The sequence below is a fragment of the Amblyomma americanum genome, chromosome 6 (assembly GCF_052857255.1).
Source record: "Amblyomma americanum isolate KBUSLIRL-KWMA chromosome 6, ASM5285725v1, whole genome shotgun sequence".
Classification (NCBI taxonomy): domain Eukaryota; kingdom Metazoa; phylum Arthropoda; class Arachnida; order Ixodida; family Ixodidae; genus Amblyomma; species Amblyomma americanum.
Window position 1 is genome coordinate 166,105,433 of NC_135502.1, and position 20,679 is coordinate 166,126,111.

Genomic DNA, 20,679 nt, shown 5'->3' on the forward strand with positions numbered 1-20,679 from the left:
AATTCCACTGCATAAGCAAGACAACTTTTCATTATCCTTTTACAGTGGAATCCGATGCGCAACAAACTTGTCCATGAAATTTTTGTCTCTGGCGTTCGTCGCATTCCGTTTCTCTTCAAAGAGCAATAGTGCCACTGAACATTTTGCTGCGGCAACCGCTCACAGTCGCAAGCGAACCAACATCCGTTTCCGGCATTTCGGCCAATGGCAGATTATGACGCTTTTTATTATGACACAAACTCGGAATACGGACTCAGTTTTGAAAATGGGAAGAGCATGTCAATTTCAGTGGGAATTAACATGGGTTCAGTGGACTGTATTTTATCGCCTTTCGGGTTGCGTAATCACCTGTTCTGGAGTATGTCCTAATTGCGTTTGATATCGAAGCCCTTGAGATGGCTACTGGAGATCACATGCTGGGAACACGAGTCTTCAAATCCGGTCGAAAAACAAGTTGAGCCACGGTGCTCGGGATTTCTTCATCTTAACTCCGGTTGGCGGAAGTGGTGTGTGAGTAGTTATGATTTTGCCTCGGTTTCTGATGTTTAAGTTTTTCGGGAGAGAGTAGGAAGACCATTGATTAGTTAGAAGTGAGAAGCTGGTGCGAATTGGGCGGAATGCATGCACCCGAGAGAGAGCTAGGATTGTTGCGTTGCGTTGCAGTGACAAACAAGACGGTCTGATACGGTCGTGACTTATAGGCTGACAGAGACCCGGCTTAGTACGGATTCTGGCCTCTTTCAGAGCGGGAGTGAGATACCTCGCCTGCTGGTGGGTTCTAGCCTGTGTCCGCAGTGTTAAGCTTACAGTTTGTGTGTTTGATTCATGAATAGTCTTCGAGGCTAATGAGGACCTCGCTTGGTGTGTACTTGGGCCTACTTGAGAATTTGAATTTGTAGCTTTTACGGGGCGCACTTGCCGACCACTTTGTAACTTACTGTAAATAAACGTGCACATTTGAAGAAAATGTCCTCCCTGCCCACTGCAGTGTGTCGTTGGGTCAGCAAACAAGCGGGAACATCCTCGTTGAAGAACAACATTGTTGCATCACCTAACCTGACCACTTTTTATGGCGAATTTCTTCGAACAAGAGCTGCATCCAATAACCCTGATAGGACTTAGTAGCCGCAGCACGCACCGCTCCCATTCAAGAGACAGAATGGTGAGAAGTATTGTGTAACCAGCGGTGGCGCCACCGTGCCGCAAGCAGGGTCACAACGCGAGACGCTTCATCCATGCCACAATGGGTCCAACTCGAGACAGCCATCCCATCATCCACTTCAATCTTAAGTGCGTCAGTTCGAGCAGACATGACTCAATTTATTATCATGATGTTGCAATGATTGTGGCACGTTGGCACACATTTCCTCTTCAACGGGTACACCTTCAACGGGTACACCTTCACTCAATGTCACACAGTCTGCTCGCTGGGTTATTCCGGACTCCGTGAGCCTTCGGTCACTAAGTGTGCCAACTGTTCTACAGCTTTCGTTCCCATTTCTTTGTCGTTTCTTGCATTTTTCCCTTCCCTTCGAAGCTTAGCTGTGGCTTTTCGTGGGTGCTTCCTTTGTTCGTTTTACTTACAACAGGGCGTGGTGATGAAGAATGCATGTAGCTCCCCACCTTTTATGTTCGCCTCGTGTACCTTCACCCTAAGAACTGATTACTTTTTTCAAACGGTAACGTCTGGGGTAATTCAGTTACGTTGATGTGATAGCTATTTGCCATTTTCTTAACATTGTGCGACAGCCTGTGAAAATACGAAATAACCTGGATGTTCATTTCATGCTTCGCTTTTCTGTCTCTGTTTGTTGTTGTGCACAGCAGGTGTTCACAAATGCTGGAAATAAATACACTTAGATACCAGCACTAATTAGGCGAGCTGCTTGGTCATCGAAGCTTTGACTTGAAAGGTGCGGGCAAGATTTATTGAAGATTAATTCTAGTGATAGCCCTGTTTACCAGCTTAGAATAAATGCTGTCCAAAAGTAGTGCACTTTAATTGGACCAGAGATGGTAAATCCAGGACACTTGTTATTGAAAGAACTTAACAAAGACATCTAAAAACTGCATTGCGCTGTCAACAGGAAACTCGCAGGTGAAGTTCAGTCCACCTGGCAGTGCGCTGTAGATGCGTAGGATTTTATTAGTGGTAGTCACCATGCTGTCAGGTTGCACCTATTGTAAGAAGGCAAGGTAGGTAATTGTCATCTCATTGACCAAGTCATCTCACTGACCAACATGATGGCAAGACGGGCAAGTTGGTGATGTATGCTCCTGGGAAAATAGCGCAAAAAACAAGGACAATAAGCTCTGGTCCTTTTGTTTTCTCTCCATGTTGTCCTTGTCTTTTGAGCTACTTTCCCAGAAGTCACTGACCAAGTCCACTACTGGACTTGGAACTAAGCCGTGGCACTTTTCATCAGAAAACGCTCTCTCTTATCTTCAGAATCTGGAACCAGCAGCGTTAGCACCTGAAAATTCATGAGCTGGCGCACTTCCTGTGTTGTCCTCGTGAGCGGCAATATTTATTAATTTCTGAATGTTTGGGAAGTTAAAATACTCGGTGGTTAGGATGTTCTGCTACTAAGCTGGAGGACCCGTGTTCAACTTCTGTTGGGCAGCTACATTTGAATTGGGGTGAAACACAAAGGGAACCCGCATTCTGTGCGAGGTCCAAGTTAATCCGGAGCCCTCCACTGGAGCGTTCCTCATAACCAATGTCTCACTTTGGGAAGAAACTGCGTGCAGTACACAATGAAAGCAAGCAAAAATGCACAAGACGCACTTGCATTAACAGAACACCTGTGCAGGTTGACCCTGGGTCAAAGCCCTCACCGGGGGGCCCATTCAGCGAGGATGGTGACAGTGGGGAACCCTTGGAGAAGCTACTCGACCTCACCAGGGTGGGTGTCATTTTTATTACACATGTGGCAACACGGTCATTTTTCTTGTTTGAAGCAAAGAGTAATTTTCTTTAAATCATTTTGAAAACTTCTCACACACACTCAGCGGCACTCCAGGCATTTTCAAAATCATGTATTTTCTGAATCATGTATTTTCTGAACACTCATTGAAGCTGTGTTGACGCCCTGCAAAAATGATTGGAAATTTGAGGAGGCGGAGGGGGGTGGGGGGGGTGGGGGGGGGAGGGTTGACTTACGTGTGTCGTGCTAATATGGGGTGTGAGACCAACCTATGAAGCCCCCGACTGCTCTTTAGAGGTGAACTTCATTTTTTAGGCACTTTTGACACCAACAGTGCTAACACAGTGGGCAGTTGGTTGATCATTAGAAATTCCGAATGCAGAATTTGCAGCAACACGGACAATTGAGCTAGTTGGTACATCTTTGAAAAGTTTCGAAAAGGCTGCGACAAGGGGACACCAAGAGAAGACACGAAGGACAAGCACTTCGTGTCTTCTCTTGGTGTCCCCTGTCGCAGCGCTTTCGAAACTTTTCAAAGAATTTGCAGAATTTGTGGGGATGCGCCCCACCTGTCCTCTTTGGTTTGCTTTCCTGTGATGCACCCTCCCATGGCCTCGCCTCGAGGAGGGGTGCGCCACGTGACCCTCCCTGGTTAGTTACCTTAACTAACAAGCCGAAACAGGCTGAAACAAAACTGTGGTTGATAAGAAGAAAACTGAAGCTTGCTTCCACAAAAGCAAAACTAACAGCCTATCTCGCGCTGGTACGACCGACACTGGAATATGCGAGCGTCATATGGGATCCGCATCAGAAAACCAAATTGACAGGATTGAAAAAGTTGAGAGAAGGGCGGCTAGGTTCATTTTGTCAAAATACAGATTTACAGATTCAGTGACTGACATGGTTCGTGAACTAAACTTGCCTCAACTTTCAAAGCGAAGGAAGGTTGCCAGGCTAAAAATGTTTCATCTGTTATTAACCCTTTCACTCCCTCTCACGAGATAACTCAGGCGACCACACATATGCACTCCCTGCTTCTCACGAGTATACTCGTTTTGGCTTTTTAACTCGCTCCCTGCTGCTCCCGATAATACTCGTGCAAAACAAAATAATGCAAGCATGTAGCGCCATCTATGGAGAGGCCTCATAAATAACACAAAACTTGTAGGATGACTTTCCAATAGGTGGAGCGCATGTTCCATCACCCGCATCACTTTGTAATCGCCTCGGCAGAACAGCCATGGCAAGGCAGCGTGCGTCGTGCGTCCGCGGTTTGACGGACGAAGAAATTCAAGAATCGCTCATGAATTCGGACTCCGATGACAGTGACAGTGAGGAAGCAGCCCGTCTAAGTGCCTTGTCGAGTGATGACAGCGATGAAGAGCCCCTTCCACAAAGAAATCCGCGCAAGAAGAGGAAATGCGACGAGCAGGATTTCTCCTGGAAGAAGGAGTTCAAGCCTCAGGACCATGCGTTCGACCCATCTTCTTCAGGAATCTGCAATGACATCATAGCAGCATCCAGTGAGCTCGAGATTTTTGAAAGTTTGTTTACGCCGGACATTGTGGAAGGAATTGTGGATCAAACTAACATTTTCCAACGCCAAGTACATGCCGCACTCACACCGACGGCCGGATCCCGCATACACCAGTGGAAAGATATGACTTCGCGTGAGTTTTGTGTATTTCTTGCTGTCGTAATGCTCATGGCTCATTCAAGAAAAGGTACTATTGCCCAGTATTGGTCCACGGATCCCCTCTTGAGCAAACCTGCATTCTCGAAGTTGATGAGTCGCAACCGCTTCCTGCTTATTTTGAGGTTTCTTCATTTTCCCAATAATGAAGATCAGATCCGTGGTGACAGGCTGCACAAAGTGCGCTCTGTTCTCCTGACGCTTCGGAAAAACTTTCAAGGGGTTGCTATCACCATATTAAGATATTTGTATTGACGAAAGCCTGCTCCTTTTCAAAGGGCACTTGGCGTTCGAACAATATATCCCATCCAAACGAAGCAGGTTCGGCCTGAAGTCATTCGTGTTCTGTGATGTGAAAACAGGCTTAGTGCTAGACATTGTGTTGTAAACCGGATCCTCTACTGAGATCTACGAATCTGAGATGGGATATGGAGCATCAGTTGTCCTCACGTTACTGGACAAGTACCTGGGCAAGGGCCATGTTCTCTGGGAGGACAACTGGTACACCAGTCCCGCCCTCTTCACCTATCTTCTTGAAAAAAAGACTAATGCTTGCGGTACAGTCCGGAGGAACAGAAAGGGTATCCCACGTTATGTTCCTCACCTGCGGTTCCGATCCTCGGTGGTCTGAAACCGAGCGTATTATTATGAACACTTACCTATCTGACGCACTTGTGGCTTTATCTGCTGGCAAGATGATTTCATATAAGTTGTATAAATGTTGTACTTGTGGCTGTGTGTACTTCTGGAGTTGTATGCATCCACCCTGTAACGGCCTTACGGCTGACAGTATCAATAAATAAATAAATAAATAAATAAAAAGGGGTGCCTGCGTCATAGCAACATGAGCGCCATGGATGGCAGGACTACTGTGCACGCAGGAGAGCAAACTTTCTTTGGCTCAGTATTTTCGATGTGCACGGACTGTTCGGCACGACGCTCCGCTCTTCGCCAGCAGGGCAAGGCTGTTGGGGGAGAACGTTCTCCCGCATCTCGTCTCATCCAGCTTTGGAGTTTCCCTCTGCCCTAGCACGGGCGAACGTTCGCTTGTAACCTGGCTGGCGAGATGGACGACCTCGATTCCTCAGCGTGTTTTGTTGCTAGCTGCCATTGTTGCTGTAGCAATAAATGCCTGTTTGTGTCAGCCAGAGTGCCATTCCTGGGTTTCTCTCAGAGCAAGGCCCGCCGTGGTTGCCGAGTGCTCGGTAGCACTCACGGTTACAAAGTGAGGTCCTGGCAGTTTTGAACTGTGTCAACCGCGATTAAACAGGGAAAACGTATTATCTCCCCCCTGTTACACCCCACAAATTTCACTGTTGTATGCTGTGTAGTTTTGACATCATAAATATTTATGTGATTCACTACTATACCAAACTAGCAGAAAGCCCGACGTGACAACAAAACATGGTAGGAGCCTGCAATTGCTTTTAGATTTTAGACAAAGGAATGGTTCATGCAGTGACATTCTCCAAATATTTTTATCAGCTTGTTTCTTTTTTCTGCACAGAACATTATATCCATGCTTGCATAATACACTCATTAGCGTCACACGAAAGTACTAGTTGCAGAGTAAAAACAGGAAGCAATCAATAAGATAGGAATGTCACTGCATAAAGAATTTATCAAGGAACACAATGCGGCAAACTGCATGAAATTCCGCGAAGCCATTGTCATGCCACGCTTTCTACAAGTTGAGCCAAAAGACACCTCTTAAAAACGGGCTGTGAAGTTGCACAAGGAGCCACTGGTTTGCTGCCTAGAGTGACAAAATCATTTTTTAAGGTCACTTCTAGAGGGTTGAAATGCGGGCCAGTTGGTTCATAGTAACATGAAAAAAACCAGTCACAAAAGACAATGGACAAGAGAAGGAGTGCACACGCCACAACGACTGGTGGTGTGTCGTTGTGGCGTGTGCACTCCTTCTCTAGGTGTGTCGTTGTGGCGTGTGCACTCCTTCTCTAGTCCATTGTCTTTTGTGACTGGTTTTTTTCAAGTCACTTCTGGATTGGTTTCAAAGAAAATTTGTTGGGGTGTGATGAAAAAGACCTTATAGATTCCAGATTGGATGTTTTCTAAAATTCTATTTTTTCGTAAGGTTTTTGAGATTGGAACCCCCGTGTCCCCCCCTTCATTGGGGTTGTGTCGTTGTGCAGCTATTGCTTTTAGGCAGTGACTCTACAAAACCTGGGGGAACCATGTGCTTCTGGCTAGCTCCCATTGGGGCTTGCACCAGCGCACTTCAGTGGCATATTTGATAAGCGGCTGCGGTCAGCTCAGACTAGTTCCACACAAGCCGTGGGCATCCTCTGATTAGAGACTTCTGTGGGGAGCAGATCGCCACAAAGGTACGGCCAGCTGGTCGCACGCCTGTCCTGTCAGGATTAATGAACGCGTGCACACTGGCGGCATGCAGAAGCGCATCGTGCTGTGCCAGAAAGAGAAAAGTTTGGGGGGATCAAAGTGCGCGCACGTGGAATGCAAGGCCTACCTTGCATCTTGGGTTATCGTTGGCATTATTTTTGCGAAATAGCATGCGCCCCAACGCCACTTTACGTTCGGCCAACATGGTGGCACCGCTTGATGCGGGGCCTCTCGCTTCACCACCGATTTGTGGTTGCCACTGCGCTGTGTCCCATGTTCACGGCAAACCAAAGGCACATGACGCTTTCACTCTGTCTGAATTTGCCTGAACTACAAAATTTTTGTGATAAAACACGCCAAATTTTCAGATTGCTCCCGTGTTTGCAGAGCTGCCACGGTTAGCGATTACCGTATTTTCTCCCATATAAGACCCGTTTCACATGCTGCGACTAGAACGAAAATAGTCGGCCTAGCCAGTGACACTGCAGTGCGATTTTTGGCCAGTGTTTTCACATCCAACGCATACTCAGCGAATTCGGTAGGAGGGACACGCAAGGTACCTGCCACGGTGGCTCAGTGGTTTGGGCGCTCTGCTACTGATCCGAAGTACCTGGTTCGAGACCGCGTCTACCAGGGCGAGAGGGCTTCATTTTCAAAGTCCGAAGAAATAAGCACATCAGCCGGTTCGAACGGACGACGGACCACAGCGGCCACGTTTCAATGGAGACCGGAAACGCAAAGGCTGAAAGGCTGTCAGTCCGAAAGATCCCCAGGTGCTCGAAATTATTCCCGAGCTCTCCTCTATGGCACCTCTTTCTTTTTTCCTTTATTCCTTCCCTTATGAGGTGGTTGTGGGCTGATATGTGAGACATACTGCGCCATTTCATTTCCCCAAAAACCAATTTTCAATTTTTCATGCAAGGTTGCTTGATGTTTGCATAGGCAACCAATTATTAAATGCGACAGGAACATTACACGGAATGTGTTGATGATGTTATGACCAGGATATTTTTAGATGCAGGGGAAAATTTCACGTTTTAATTGCAATGAACAGTTTTTCTTCCACCATGGCAACAGCTCCCACGTGACCCCACGTCACACGCCATCTCGGCGCTCCTGATTGGTCAGTCGCAGAGCGAACACACCAACGCTGCGACTGAATACCAATTGGACTGAACATGATCTCAAACCGTCTGCGGCTAGACCGACGGCCCTTTCCAGTCACAGACCGACAGAATTCACAGCGTCGCAGGAGAAAATCGCATGCATGTGAAAAGAGCCTAACCCGCCCCTGTCCACGAAAAAAAAAATATATAACTTGCTGGTTTACCTGAAAAAAATAAGCACCAGAAAGATACAACTGCACACTCAGTGATCATTTCGTTTTATTTTTTATTTTACCCTAAATCACTGTCAATTTCATTGCAAACAACCACCACTACATCACTGGTTATCCGATTCTCGATCGTTGCCACTCTCACTGCTGCCATCCGAAGCTTCGTCGGCACTCTCAAAGACGTAGTCGTCCTCCGAACCATCCAAGCTGTCGCTGATGGCATATTTTTTTTAAGCTTTTATGCACCAAGTCTGCCAGTTCCACGATCCACTGGCACAGCAATGGAATATCCCGTCGGTTTGAGGGCGTAAAGGCTGTCGGCCATCCACTGGGCATGCAGCCGCTTCACGTGTGTCTTGAACGGCTTGTTCAGGCACACGTCGAGCGGCTGTAGCATGGACCCGATGCAGCCAGGTATTATAATGAGGTCGGTGCCTGTCTCGGCGAGGCGAGCCTTCACCACATCAGTGCAGTGGCCTCAAAAGGAATCCAGTATGAGCATTGAGCATCCAGTACAAGCAGCAGCTCTTTTGCCGACTTCTTCGACAGTGGCTATAATCTTTAGCTTCTCTTTCGCTGTGAAACACTGCTGCCGAGTCGCACTCATGACGCCAAAACGAAGCATACAAACAGCGCCTGACACTAGGCTGACTAGGCTCAAGAATGCTGGCTGTTGAAAACAACGTGGCCAATGGCAGGGGGAAGAATAAACAGACTATGAATGTGGATTTGGCTATGCTAGAGTGAACTAGAAGAAAGAGTGTCTCAAATGAGAGCCCAAAACTGAGGCAAAAAAAAAAAGTTACTTCCGCTTGGAGCGCTGCGAACGTTATCCTTTCATAGGTGCGTTTTCGAGATGCGGCGCAACGCACACGCTGCATAGTGTAGGGGTTAGTGAACTCGCCTCACACGCGGAAAACTAGAATTTGATTCCCACTAGACAAACATATTGTTTTTTATTTTACCCTAAATCACTGTCAATTTCATTGCAAACAAGCCATGCTAGCTAAAAAGAGAGAACCGAAAGTGAAGTTCGTGCAGCGCTGCTTCACTGCTGCCGTGAACTCCACACTTAGTGTGCGCTCGTTTGGCTGTAGAGGCACACTTGAAATAAAATATCTATCTATCTATACCGCCCGGAATCTCTGTGCTACGCAGCGCCAATTTTGAATGCGCATTTAGAGCACACCCGACGATACTCTCCAAGCTCCGATCTGTGCCTTAGCAGATCAGTAAGACAAACACGCCCTACAAAATGTGCTGGGAATTGCTTAGTTGAGCTTCACGTTTTCCAGCTGATTGTAGTGTGTTTTCTTTCAGCTTGTGAAAACAAAAATTAAAGCACAACTGGATCATCTTAGACTTGGCGGTGGCACACCGCACATAATGCAGCGAATGTTGCGTTGCCAAGGGTCCTACGGCCACCGGTTAGACATGTCAGACAATGGATGCGCAAGCTGCTTGATTGCGAAGCATAGACGGCTATGGGTTATAGACAAAGTGGGCACACTTTGTTCTAGTCATTGTGGAAGCATGAGTGAAGTGTAATCAAGCTTACTTACCGAACTGAAATGCAGTGTATGCAACAAAGATAGCTTTATTCAAAAACATGGGCACAGTTGTAAACTTAACTGCATCAAAAAAATTGACGGTGGTTTAGCTCTGGGTAAACCTGGAGTGACGCGATAGCTCCAGCGGGCCGAGTGGAACTTGCTCACGTGACCAACCACGTGACCAACCATGTGATCAGCCACGGCGCTGCAAAGCCGGCAGCTTCTCCACACCACAGCGATGGGTGGCGGGGCCGCCACGCTGCAGGCTCGAAATGCTACTGTAATGTAGCTATCGCTACAAAAATTGCAAGAATGAAGACATCAGAGCACCTTCGCACATCACGCTATAATGAGAGCGTGTACATTTGTGCAGTAGAAATGGAAGAAAATGTGACGTGTTCACTGTTCACTGTTTTTAACTCGAAAATGAAGATTGTGTTGTACAAGTTTATTTTCTTTCACCTTACAGTCAATAGGAGGCAAGGAAAAGGCCACTTTGAATCGGCTTGAGCCCTCAAAACTCCACAAACTGCACAATTCAAAGGGATAAGGCACAAGTTTTGGTGTTTCGCCTGCAATTGGCAAATATAGATAACAGTGTTGTAATCAACTGTAGGTACACCCAGTAAACAGATTATGATTGAGATCACGAAGACGTACAGAAACTGCAATAGCTGTTTTTTCAGTCTCTCACTGCTGGAGCCAGACTGCATGAAAGAAACATTTTAATATAGTGTTAAGTGCATAGGTTTTATATGGAGCCAGGTGCACAGCACTGGTATTCACGTGATGCCAGCGGAATGCGTGCTTGGGCAACATTAATAGTAGCTTACGATGCAACCAACCGCAGCGAGCTGTGAAGAGGTGTCCTTCTTTCTTCTGGTTCAGTCTAGCTATGCCTTTCGTTGGCCCCCCATCACCTTGACAAGCGTCGATGACAATGGGGATGGCGGACTGCATGGGGGAGGCCGTCGCACATTGCCGTGAAGCAGATAACCCGCGCCCCCACTTTTTGAACGTGTTTCTTTTAAATTTCAGTGTGGGTTATACGCGAGTAAATACAGTATGTGTCATTTGATGCCAGAAAGCACGGAGGTTCAGCCTACTGATATCCACAAACAGGTTTGTGATTTTGGTCCGAAAATGGGTGACAAAGAATTTGGAGTCCGGTAACACATTTTTTAAATTTATGATGATGATAATGAAAGAAAAGTAAAAATGATTACATTTACGAGAGTTACCATTGTGGGTTCCACTTGAGATGGCGCTGCAAGTATCAAACAATCCAAAAAAATGTCAAAAGTAATGCTTGTTTTTAGCATTTTATTTTTCAATTATTTTATGCTAATATAGTGCTACAGAAAAGTAACGAAATATGTGAAACAAAACAATTTTCATTTCTTTATTTTTATTTTTTAGCATTTCTCTTCTGAGCCGCATTGGTGCTGCAGTCAGCAAACCCAAGCCCAGCGTCGCTGCGTAAAAAAAAACCCCTATTCTAAATGTCAGTGGTGTACGCGTCCGTATCATTTAGTGCGCTGTTTTTTTTTGGCGTTGCACTTCCACCTGTTTGCGGAGTCCCGAGGTGGCATGATCAACTTCTTGTGTAGCTGCGTTTCGACACTGCATGACAGATGGCAGCACATAATGCCAAAAGCTGGCCAAAAGCAACCCCGATCAGCATGTTGTCACGTGTGCACCTTACTCAGCAGGTTTCTTGGACTTCACGTTCCTTTGTTTGGTGTCGGTTGCAGTTGTTTGACAGCTATAACAGAAGTCGGAATGAGTTTGAAGAGGGCTGCTTACAGCTTGAAATTCAAGCAAACTATAATCGCATTTGCCTTAGATAATGGCAGCCACAGTGCCGCTGCGGAATTCAACGTGGACTGGACCAGCATCGGGTGGAGGAAGCAGTAGGACCAGATTATCAACGGCACCACGATGTGTAAAGAGTTTACGGAACCGCACAAGGGCTAACATCCGCAAATTGAAGAAGTCTGTGAGTTTGTTCACACAAACCCAGCAGTGGCTTCGCTGTCACTGCCGATGCAATGCGCACGGTGATTCGTGCTAGCCGGGACTGGGTGGAGCATATGATGAAAAGAAATGGATTTTATTTGAGACGCCGTACAACAGTAGGCGAGAAGCTTCCAGCTGATTTCCAAGAGAAACTTATCGCTTTTCAGCGGTACATGATGAAGCTCCACAGGAACGCAGCTACGAGCTTGTTGAGATGAGTGACGCTGGTGAGACACTGGGGTATTCTGACATGCCGAGGTTGTGCACAGTCAGTGAAGTAGGATCCCGAAAAGTGAAGGTGAAGACGACAGGGCACGAGAAGCAGCGTGTCACAGTGATGCTGTGATAACAGCGACGGCCAAAAGCTTCCGCCATACATCATCCTCAGAAGGAAAAATATGCCAGAAAATGAATGTTTTCCTAAGCATGTCACCTTAAGAGTCCAGAAAAAAGGGTAGGTGATAGCAGAGCTGATGTCCCACTGGATTCGAGTCTTGGGGCAGCATTGCTCCCACACAGGCAGGCACACGGTCTATGCTTTTGTTGGACACATTTCATGGCCATGTGACCCCGGATGTAAAGACCAAGCTTCAGAACAGCAGTTGTGAATTGGATGTGATTCCAGGCAGCACGACACTAGTGCTGCAACCCCTTGACGTCTCAGTTACCAAAACTTTTACAGTTAACCTTGACGGGAGAGCAAAGAGTTGGTGCAGAACCTTGACTGGAAGATTACACATTAAAGGGAAAGCTGCAGTAAGCACCCCCGTCAACCATAGCAAGGTGGATTTCAGACGCTTGGAAGCAGATTCAAGTCGCCGTTGTGGCTGGCCTGGCCGTTTAAGAAGAGCTCGATTACAAACCACTTTGATGGATTGGAAGGCAATTAACCTGCTATGGGAGACAGAGCGATGCAGCGGACTCGAGTGGCAGCAAGAGTGACTGAGTATGAGACGCAAGCGGGGGGCTCACTGTCTGCGCCTATTTTTCATTTGAATATTTGCCAAATAAAATGTTACTTCTCACACTCGTCTCGTCGATATATCGCCACGAAAATAGGGGGGGGGGGGGGGGGGGGGGTGCTTGGAATTGAGTGAATAGGGTAGTTTAGAACAGTATGAGATAAATTTGATTTTACGAACGCATGGTCCGTATTCTTGAGTTTGTGTCATAATAAAAAGCGTCGTAATCTGCCGCAGCGGCTACGCCTGATTGGTCGAAACGCTGGAATCGGATGTGGTATTTCGGATGCAGCAAAAAGGGTCGACGAAATTGGACGGTGAGGTCAGACACATAGTGTACACTCATCTAGCAGTAGATGCTAAAGGACAGCCAACATGGCGGCGCGCTCTAAAGCGGTGCCTCTCGCTTCGAAGTGAACTCGTCGACGTTACTGCGTTTTTCAGCACGTGAACTGGCTATAAACTGGGTACAGGACTTTCGCTTCGTCTTATCTTGCTTATAACAAATTGGATGGACGATAAATTTGGCCTGTTTTTTTATTTCGCTGGACGATTCCACACCTTCTAGCAGGGTTCGTAGCGGTCCTTGAAACCCTTAAAAACCCTTGATTTCTAAAACGCTATATTCAAGGCCTTGGAAACCCTTGAATTTTTTTAGGTGCTGGGAAGTCTGAATTTTACGCTCGGCTAGGCTTAGCGGAATTGACAGAGCGTCTGGCCACATTCATGAAGTCCTAATCCAAGTCAATCCAGTGTATTTTTTCTTGACCATTTCCTCGTGGTTAGCGTGGTTACAGTGCTCTATAATATGGGTAGTGGGTTCAGGGAGCGGCCAGCGGTGAGGCGACTTGTGTCGACGATACCAGATGGCGCCACCAGAGCATGGGCTGTATGAAATGCGGCGCGCCGCACCTTGGATGCGCGCTGTGCATAGAATCGTCTTGAAATAAGCAAGGCTCTGTCTTTTAAAACAAGTCCTACAAATAGGTGAAGCTGTACACAGATATTGTCGGCGAATAAAGAAAATTAGATGTAGTAGTAGCCAACAGCCGATAGCGCGGTGGTGCGGACGAGCGGCCCCGTTAATGCTTCGCAACGCTGATCGTGCTCTTTTGCAGGTACGGCTCCCATATTTCAACGTTAGTGCATACTAGTATTATCGCCACCCATAGGAAAGGCTGAGTGCAGGGAGAGGAGCAAACATTCTATCGATCATCGGGGTTATCCAGCGGCCAACTCGAAGCTGTCGGCAAACGTGGCCGAGTGTACTCCAGCTTGAGCCATCGGAAGTGTTTTAGTAGAGGGGCGGGGCAACAAGAAATTGGAATAAAAAAAAACGCTTCACTTAGAGACCGTTGTGTGTACAGCGTACTATATGTGAATGCGATAATTTTAAGTGTGGTATGCATGCCTCTGTTTTGTAAAAAGGAAAGGAACGCCGACCAAAGGTTGTTGTTAAAAAAGACGTTCTGGCTTCCCTATGGAGGCCTTGATAACTCTGATCAAGGCTTCCGTAGGGAAGCCGAAAAGTCTTTTTTTCTAACAACCTTTGGTCGGCGTTCCTTTCCTTTTTACATGAATCTTCTACCTGACCGGACGAGTTTTCGTCGAACTTTAGATTTCATGCCCCTGTTTTAATTGTTGTTTTGATGCATGCATTTTTTTCATCAAAACGAAGGGTCAATTGCCGCCGATGTATAAACGCTGATGAATGCAAGACAAGATAAAATAACTTTTATAAAACAAAGCACTCCTTTATTGCAGCGCTCCAACTATGCACAGTGTGAGACATATTCTTGAATTTCTCAAAGGAATGCCGTGTTTTCCTGTTTGCACAGTACATTTAGCCGCGCGACTATGAGCACTTATTTGCCCATCTTAGCATGAAGCTTCTTTTTCCTGCGAGCTTCTCGCGACTCATTGATTGATTTAACATAAAAATGCAGCCTTGTCAAAACATAAAACTTGAGAATGCTGACTGTGAGCGCTTCTGAGTGCTGGCTGCACCCTACACCACATGAAATCTGAGATTTTCCCAGCACCATAACATCTACTATGCTGTTACTGCACAGCTTTTCCTGACTAAAAAAAGTTATGAAAAGGTTTTCCAGCCTTCTCACCATCAAAAAAAGCACACGAGACGGGTAGAGCAACCCTCCTTTGTCACAAATTGCAGTAAACTCACTGCAAACTCTCTGGCTCCACGCATTGATTTTCGCCCATTCTTAGCTTGCAGTACACAGTACCACTGTAATCAGGTATGCGATGGCAGCTCCAGTATTCTGAAGGAACATCCAGTTTAGAAAAATCGTCCGGCACCGATGCTTCGTCAACTTCACAAGGGTCTTGGTCGTTCGCCAACACGCTACTCTCAGTGTCAATGCCCGGACACCTCGATTCCTTGTTAACGTCGGAAGCATTACTTTGTGGTCTTTTCGCTTCATTAGGATATGTACTTGTGCTTTTCCTCTTTCTAGGTGGTCTCTGTAGCGGTGTTTTCTTTGACAGATAGCTGGGCAGCAAAGTTGGCACCGCATCGGGTAAAAGTTCCGGCTTTCCACGCGGGATGCGGACTTCTTTGCCGTCAATGATGTGTATAAAGTCCCTCACAATGCATGATGGCTCGAAATGTAGCTCACACACACAGCAGTTTTCGTCCAAAACCTTATCTTTTCGATGAAGGTTGCGTTCCCACTGCTTCCGTCGGTTCTCATCCTTTGGCACAGCAAAGAGCGACGGCTGATCGCCTTTCGTCCACTGGTATCCCGTTTTGCACCCGGGAGCAAAACAATGCCGTTGACGCCGACGATTCGGCATGACCGTAGTCTTAACGCCGCGAACTCACAAAGAGGAAAAATGCACCGCACAAAAAGCAACAAACAGCTGCAGGCAGCTTGGCGGGACTGCTAGCCGCGCGCGCGCGGGCGCGCCAAGCCTACAGTCCACGCTACAACAGCGCCACCGCTTACATCCGGGACCTGTCGACACTCGCCGCCTCACTGCATCGCATGGAGCGCGCTGGCTCCTGAACCCACTACCCATATTCTAGAGCACTGTAGCGTGGTTCACGGGCTGTGAAGAAAACTTCCCAAGTTTTTCCGCTATGCCAGGAAGGTGCAAGTTTCAGCGGTCCTGGCTGGACCATGATGTTTATAAGCAGTGGATTGCTCCGGATCCCTTGGACTGTCATCGCGCGAAGTGTAGGGCGTGTTGTAAAGCATTTGACGTTTCCTGCATGGGTGAGTCGGCAATTAAAAGCCACATGAGAAGCGCAAAGCACATTGCAAACGTAAAAAATGGAGCGCAAGGAAACTCGATTCGGAACTATGTGGCGGCTACAGTCAGTGAGCGACCGGAAAGCGTCATGCCTTCAGTGTCATCAGACTTGCGTCATGCGTGCGGTATGAACGAACTTGTGACCGATGCCGAGGTACTGTGGACATTGAAAGTGGCAGCTTCCCACTACTCGTACAATTCGTCTTCGCACACAGGGGAACTGTTCCAAAAGATGTTTCCCGACAGCCTTCTCCTGCGGTGAAAAGAAATGCGCGTACGTCCTTTGTCACGGCCTGCGGCCGTATTTTCTCTCGTGTTTGCAGCGCGAAATAGAGCAGTGCGGCTCTTACGCTGTCCTGTTCGATGAGTCATTGAACGACTACCTTCAGCGGAAGCAGATGGATATCCACGTGCGGTACTGGGACGCCATTTCTGAACGTGTAACTACCAGGTACTACACATCAGTCTTCATGGGACACAGTACGGCAGAAGACATCCAGGAAAAGCTTTTGAGTGCCTTGGATTGTTTGCCACTTTCAAAAATAGTTCACTTGTCTATAGATGGGCCCAATGTGAATTTGAAATGCTTCAAAAATTTGCAAAGTCACCTTCAGAACAACTATCGAGTTCAGTGCCTGGAGTTGGGGACTTGTGGTCTTCACACTCTGCACAATGCGTACAGAGCAGGTGTTATGGCCAGCAAGTGGTGCCTGGATACCCTCCTTTCAAGCCTAAGTGGCCTGTTTCACGATGCACCTGCACGGAGAGATGACTTTGCCTCTGTTACTGGCCAGACAACATACCTTCTCAACTTTGTCTCGCACCGCTGGGTTGAAAATGTACCTGTCCTTGAGCGCGCCATTCTTTTGTGGCCCGATGTGAACAAGTGTGTGCAATGTACTAGAGTGAAACAAGTAAGTTTGCCTAAGTGTATTGCATTCCAACGTGTGTGTGATGCCTGCGCTGATCCGCTGACGCCAGCAAAGCTTTAATTTGCTCTGGGAATTGCAATGATATTCAAGCCATTTTTGACTGAATACCAAGGTGACAAACCTCTGCTGTTCTTTTTAGCAAAGGACCTTGAAAGTGTTGTGAGAAAACTAATGACAAGGTTTGTAATGTGCTCTGTGGTAGCAGCGTCTGCTGGAATCTTGAGCCTCTTGAAGATTGACATCGATGATCCAAAGAACCATGCTCCCCTTGAAAAAGTAGACATTGATCATGCAGCAGAACAAGTTGTGAAAGCTGCCAAGATAAGTGCAAAGGATGTGTTTGCATTTAAGATGGAGTGCAAGCAGTTTCTGATTAATGCAGCGAAGAAGATATTGGATAAAAGCCCACTAAGATACCCTCTTGTTAGGGCCCTCTCTTCTTTAGTTCCTGTGCGGATGTGTTCAAGGCCGGATGAGTGCCTTACAGGCTTCAGGAAAGTTTTGGGTGCCCTCATTGAAGCAAACTGGTTGAGCGAGCACCAGCGAGGTGCAGTTCTCGCCGAGTACACAGAGTTGCTCCAGGAAGAAAAGGACACCCTTGGATCATTCGAGAAGCATTCCAATAGTTTGGATGAGTTTTTTTGCAATCTTTTGAAGTTCCGTTCTTCATGCTCAAACCTCTGGGGTGTGGTCAAAGTTCTGCTTATTTTAAGTCATGGTCAAGCTACTGTAGAAAGAGGATTTAGCATTAATCGCCACACCTCCATTGAAAACATGAAGGAAATGTCTTACATGTCGCAAAGAATTGTGTGCGATGCCATAGATAAGGCGGGAGGCATCCTTAAAGTTGAAATAACAAAGGAGCTGCGGACATCTACTTCAGCTGCATGGAACCGGTACCAAGCGTACCTGCAGGAGCAGAAGCAGCAAGAAGCTCAGCAGTTGAGGCAGTCAAAGAGAAGCCTTATTGAAAATGAAATTGAAGCCAACAGACACAAGAAAAAGAAACTAGAAAAAACTATTGTGGACTTGACGGCAGCTGCAGACAGTTACTCCGAAAAAGCTGAAGCAGCAAATGACATCACATATATTGTGAAATCAAACAGTCTTAGAAAAACTGCAAAAGAAAAGATGCATGAAGATGCAGGACCTTCAAGCAATTGAACGTGCGATTGCAGCAAAACTTCAAGCACTTTCTTGATATGCTTAACGAGTTGGTGCTTCAAGGAAATGTGTGTGTGTTTACTGATATGTGTTTTAAGGTGGTATATGCCTCTTTCCTTTTTTCTTTTTCAATAAAATGAATGATTTTGTTGTTGAAGAATTTCTTTTTTGGTCCGAGCTGCTAAACACATTGTTTGAGGTCCTTGAAATTGCTATGCCAGTTCCTTGAAAGTCCTTGAAAACCCTTGGAATTTTTTCAACTAAAACTGCTACGAACCCTGTCTAGGCCTAACAAGCACCTGTTGTAGAAATTGTTCTCTTTATTCAAACCGGATGGTGCCACTATCACCGGAGTTATCTCATCTGCATATGTTGAATGTTGTAACTTAAAGCATAATGAGCCACAAAATACTTGCATTTACTATGTGCAAACGTGCATTTCCTGTTCTAGAACTTTCCGTTAGCTGTTGAAACGTCCTGCATCATGATCGTGAGTAATTGCCAGCATGAAACTGCTCATGTGCACGGATGGTCAGTCGCCAGCGACGCACTGCTATACCGAAGCGTTTGACATGCCAGAGGTGCTTTTTTGGCGTCCCTTATGGTTCTCCATAGCCGCTGCGGTGTGGCTCTGCATTGAGCTCGCGAGTTAGCTTGCAAGTTAGTTTTCAGGCATCTGAATGGGCATGTCTGCGCTTCGTTCCATAGCGAACTCATGAAAACTTCGTCTGCAAAGTCTTCCGACGCATCTATAAAGGGAAAAACAGGAAGATTTTTTTAGCTGATCTCATTTATTTATTTGCTGCAGAAAAATAAAAACATAACAGCCGCATCTCGCGGTTCTTGCAGTGTCTGCATAAAAGGAATGAAAAACGTAAATTACCGTCTGCACAACCATCCGATAACAGCGCCAACTTACGTTCAGTGATGTTGCGGGTGGCAAGTCGTCACGGCGTCTTGGTTCAGCACGACACAGAGCTTGCATTGTGCAGTGAGGGAGTGCATGCCACAAAGTTTCCTCTCCGTTGCCTTTTACCCTCAAGACAAATGTAAAACACCGTGTTATACGAACAAGTTAGCTTCCTTTTGTTTCCCACAGGCAATCAACGGCTGTAGCGGCCGCCTTCTGTCACTGAAAAGCCATCCTTAGTTGTGCACAATATTTTCTTCATTGAGTACACCTACAGCCTTTGCAGTACAGAAAAGAGTATCTGAACTATTTTTTTCTATTTGTTGAAGTCCACTGTGCAAATAAAGCAGCTTTCATATTACCCCTTTGCAGTGGAATCCGATGGGCAACTAAACCTGTGTCTGAATGTTTCTCCTCTCGCATTGGTCTCGTTCCATTTGCCGTCAAAGAGCAAAAGCACCGCTGGACGTTTACCTGCGGCAACCGCAAAGCATGGTCACAGTTACAACCGAACCGACATCGGCTTCCGGCGTTTTGACCAATTGGGTGCGGTTAGTGCGGCAGATAATGGCGCTTTCTATTATGACACATACACAGAATACGACCCCATATATGGCAAGCACCGGCACTGCACTGTGATGTGTTGACTTTTCACGTTTGCTTTCGTTTCAGCCAAGTTCCTTTTTCCCAAGGCCTCCCATTTCAGGGTTTGCATATGTGGTTAAGGCTTACATCTTACAGAGCACATAAACAGGAAGCGAGCGTCTTTGCAAAACCAACTGAATTTCAGCGAGCTGTCGACTAGTGAACCATCGGACAACTCGAAAAAACCAACCACAGTGAAATGCGATGTTACAGAGATAAACGAATCTGTTGCACTCTGGCTCAAAAGGTGGGGGCAGCGGCGGCGCAAGCAGGCACTAGTACGTAGTGCACGTATCCTAGCCTAACAGAGCTTGGCCATCAGCAATTTTTCTTAACTGCCTTGTACCTTGTCTCCCGTGCCTAATAAACGATTTCCGTTAAATAGTTTGAAGTTGACTGGCACAGCCGAGAATGTTTCGCCGGGCGAGCGTGCGAAGACACAAGTGCTCTTCATACTGCGAACTCCCTTGTACGATCACCAACCATCGTGCCATCATAGTTTTTCATCGACCGTGGCGATCATCTGACCAGCCTTAACAGACTGCTTCAAAGGTTAACTAGCACTTGAAGTGGCACTTGGAGTTCCTCTGCTGTTCAGCACTTGTAAATCGAGGCGCGTCAAAAACGGGCACGCAAAGCTTATAGACGCGATGCGCCATAACAAATTGAAGCTCTCCTGGCTGCCTGTGGTGCCGCCAAGCATCGGTTTTCTTTGATTCCAACATTCAGGTTGTCTTTTGTCTGCCTTCCTTGTGTGATAAAAGTGCACTATCAGTTTTAAAACAAAACTTACTCTAATATTGAACCATGCAACCTTCCTTTGTCAGCGTCAGAGATTCACGGAAACATGTAGGAATAAAAATTCCTCCAAAGTGACGTCTCTTGTCTTATGATGTCACCA

At 46.6% G+C, this 20,679-nt stretch overlaps 1 protein-coding gene and 1 pseudogene across 7 annotated transcripts in view; both read left to right on the forward strand.

The window, feature by feature from the left end:
- Positions 1–20,679, forward strand: part of LOC144094162 (ubiquitin carboxyl-terminal hydrolase 8-like) — a 402,680-nt gene that overhangs the window by 234,789 nt on the left and 147,212 nt on the right. For 5 of the 7 annotated variants that reach the window (XM_077628075.1, XM_077628078.1, XM_077628079.1 and 2 more), the window contains exon 10: positions 2,814–2,906. The exons of the other annotated variants lie outside the window; for them this stretch is intronic. In XM_077628075.1, coding sequence (XP_077484201.1) covers positions 2,814–2,906 — 93 coding nt within the window. The remainder of the gene's footprint in view (positions 1–2,813; positions 2,907–20,679) is intronic. 7 annotated transcript variants of the gene reach the window in all.
- LOC144094164 (uncharacterized) lies at positions 16,105–18,157 on the forward strand (annotated as a pseudogene).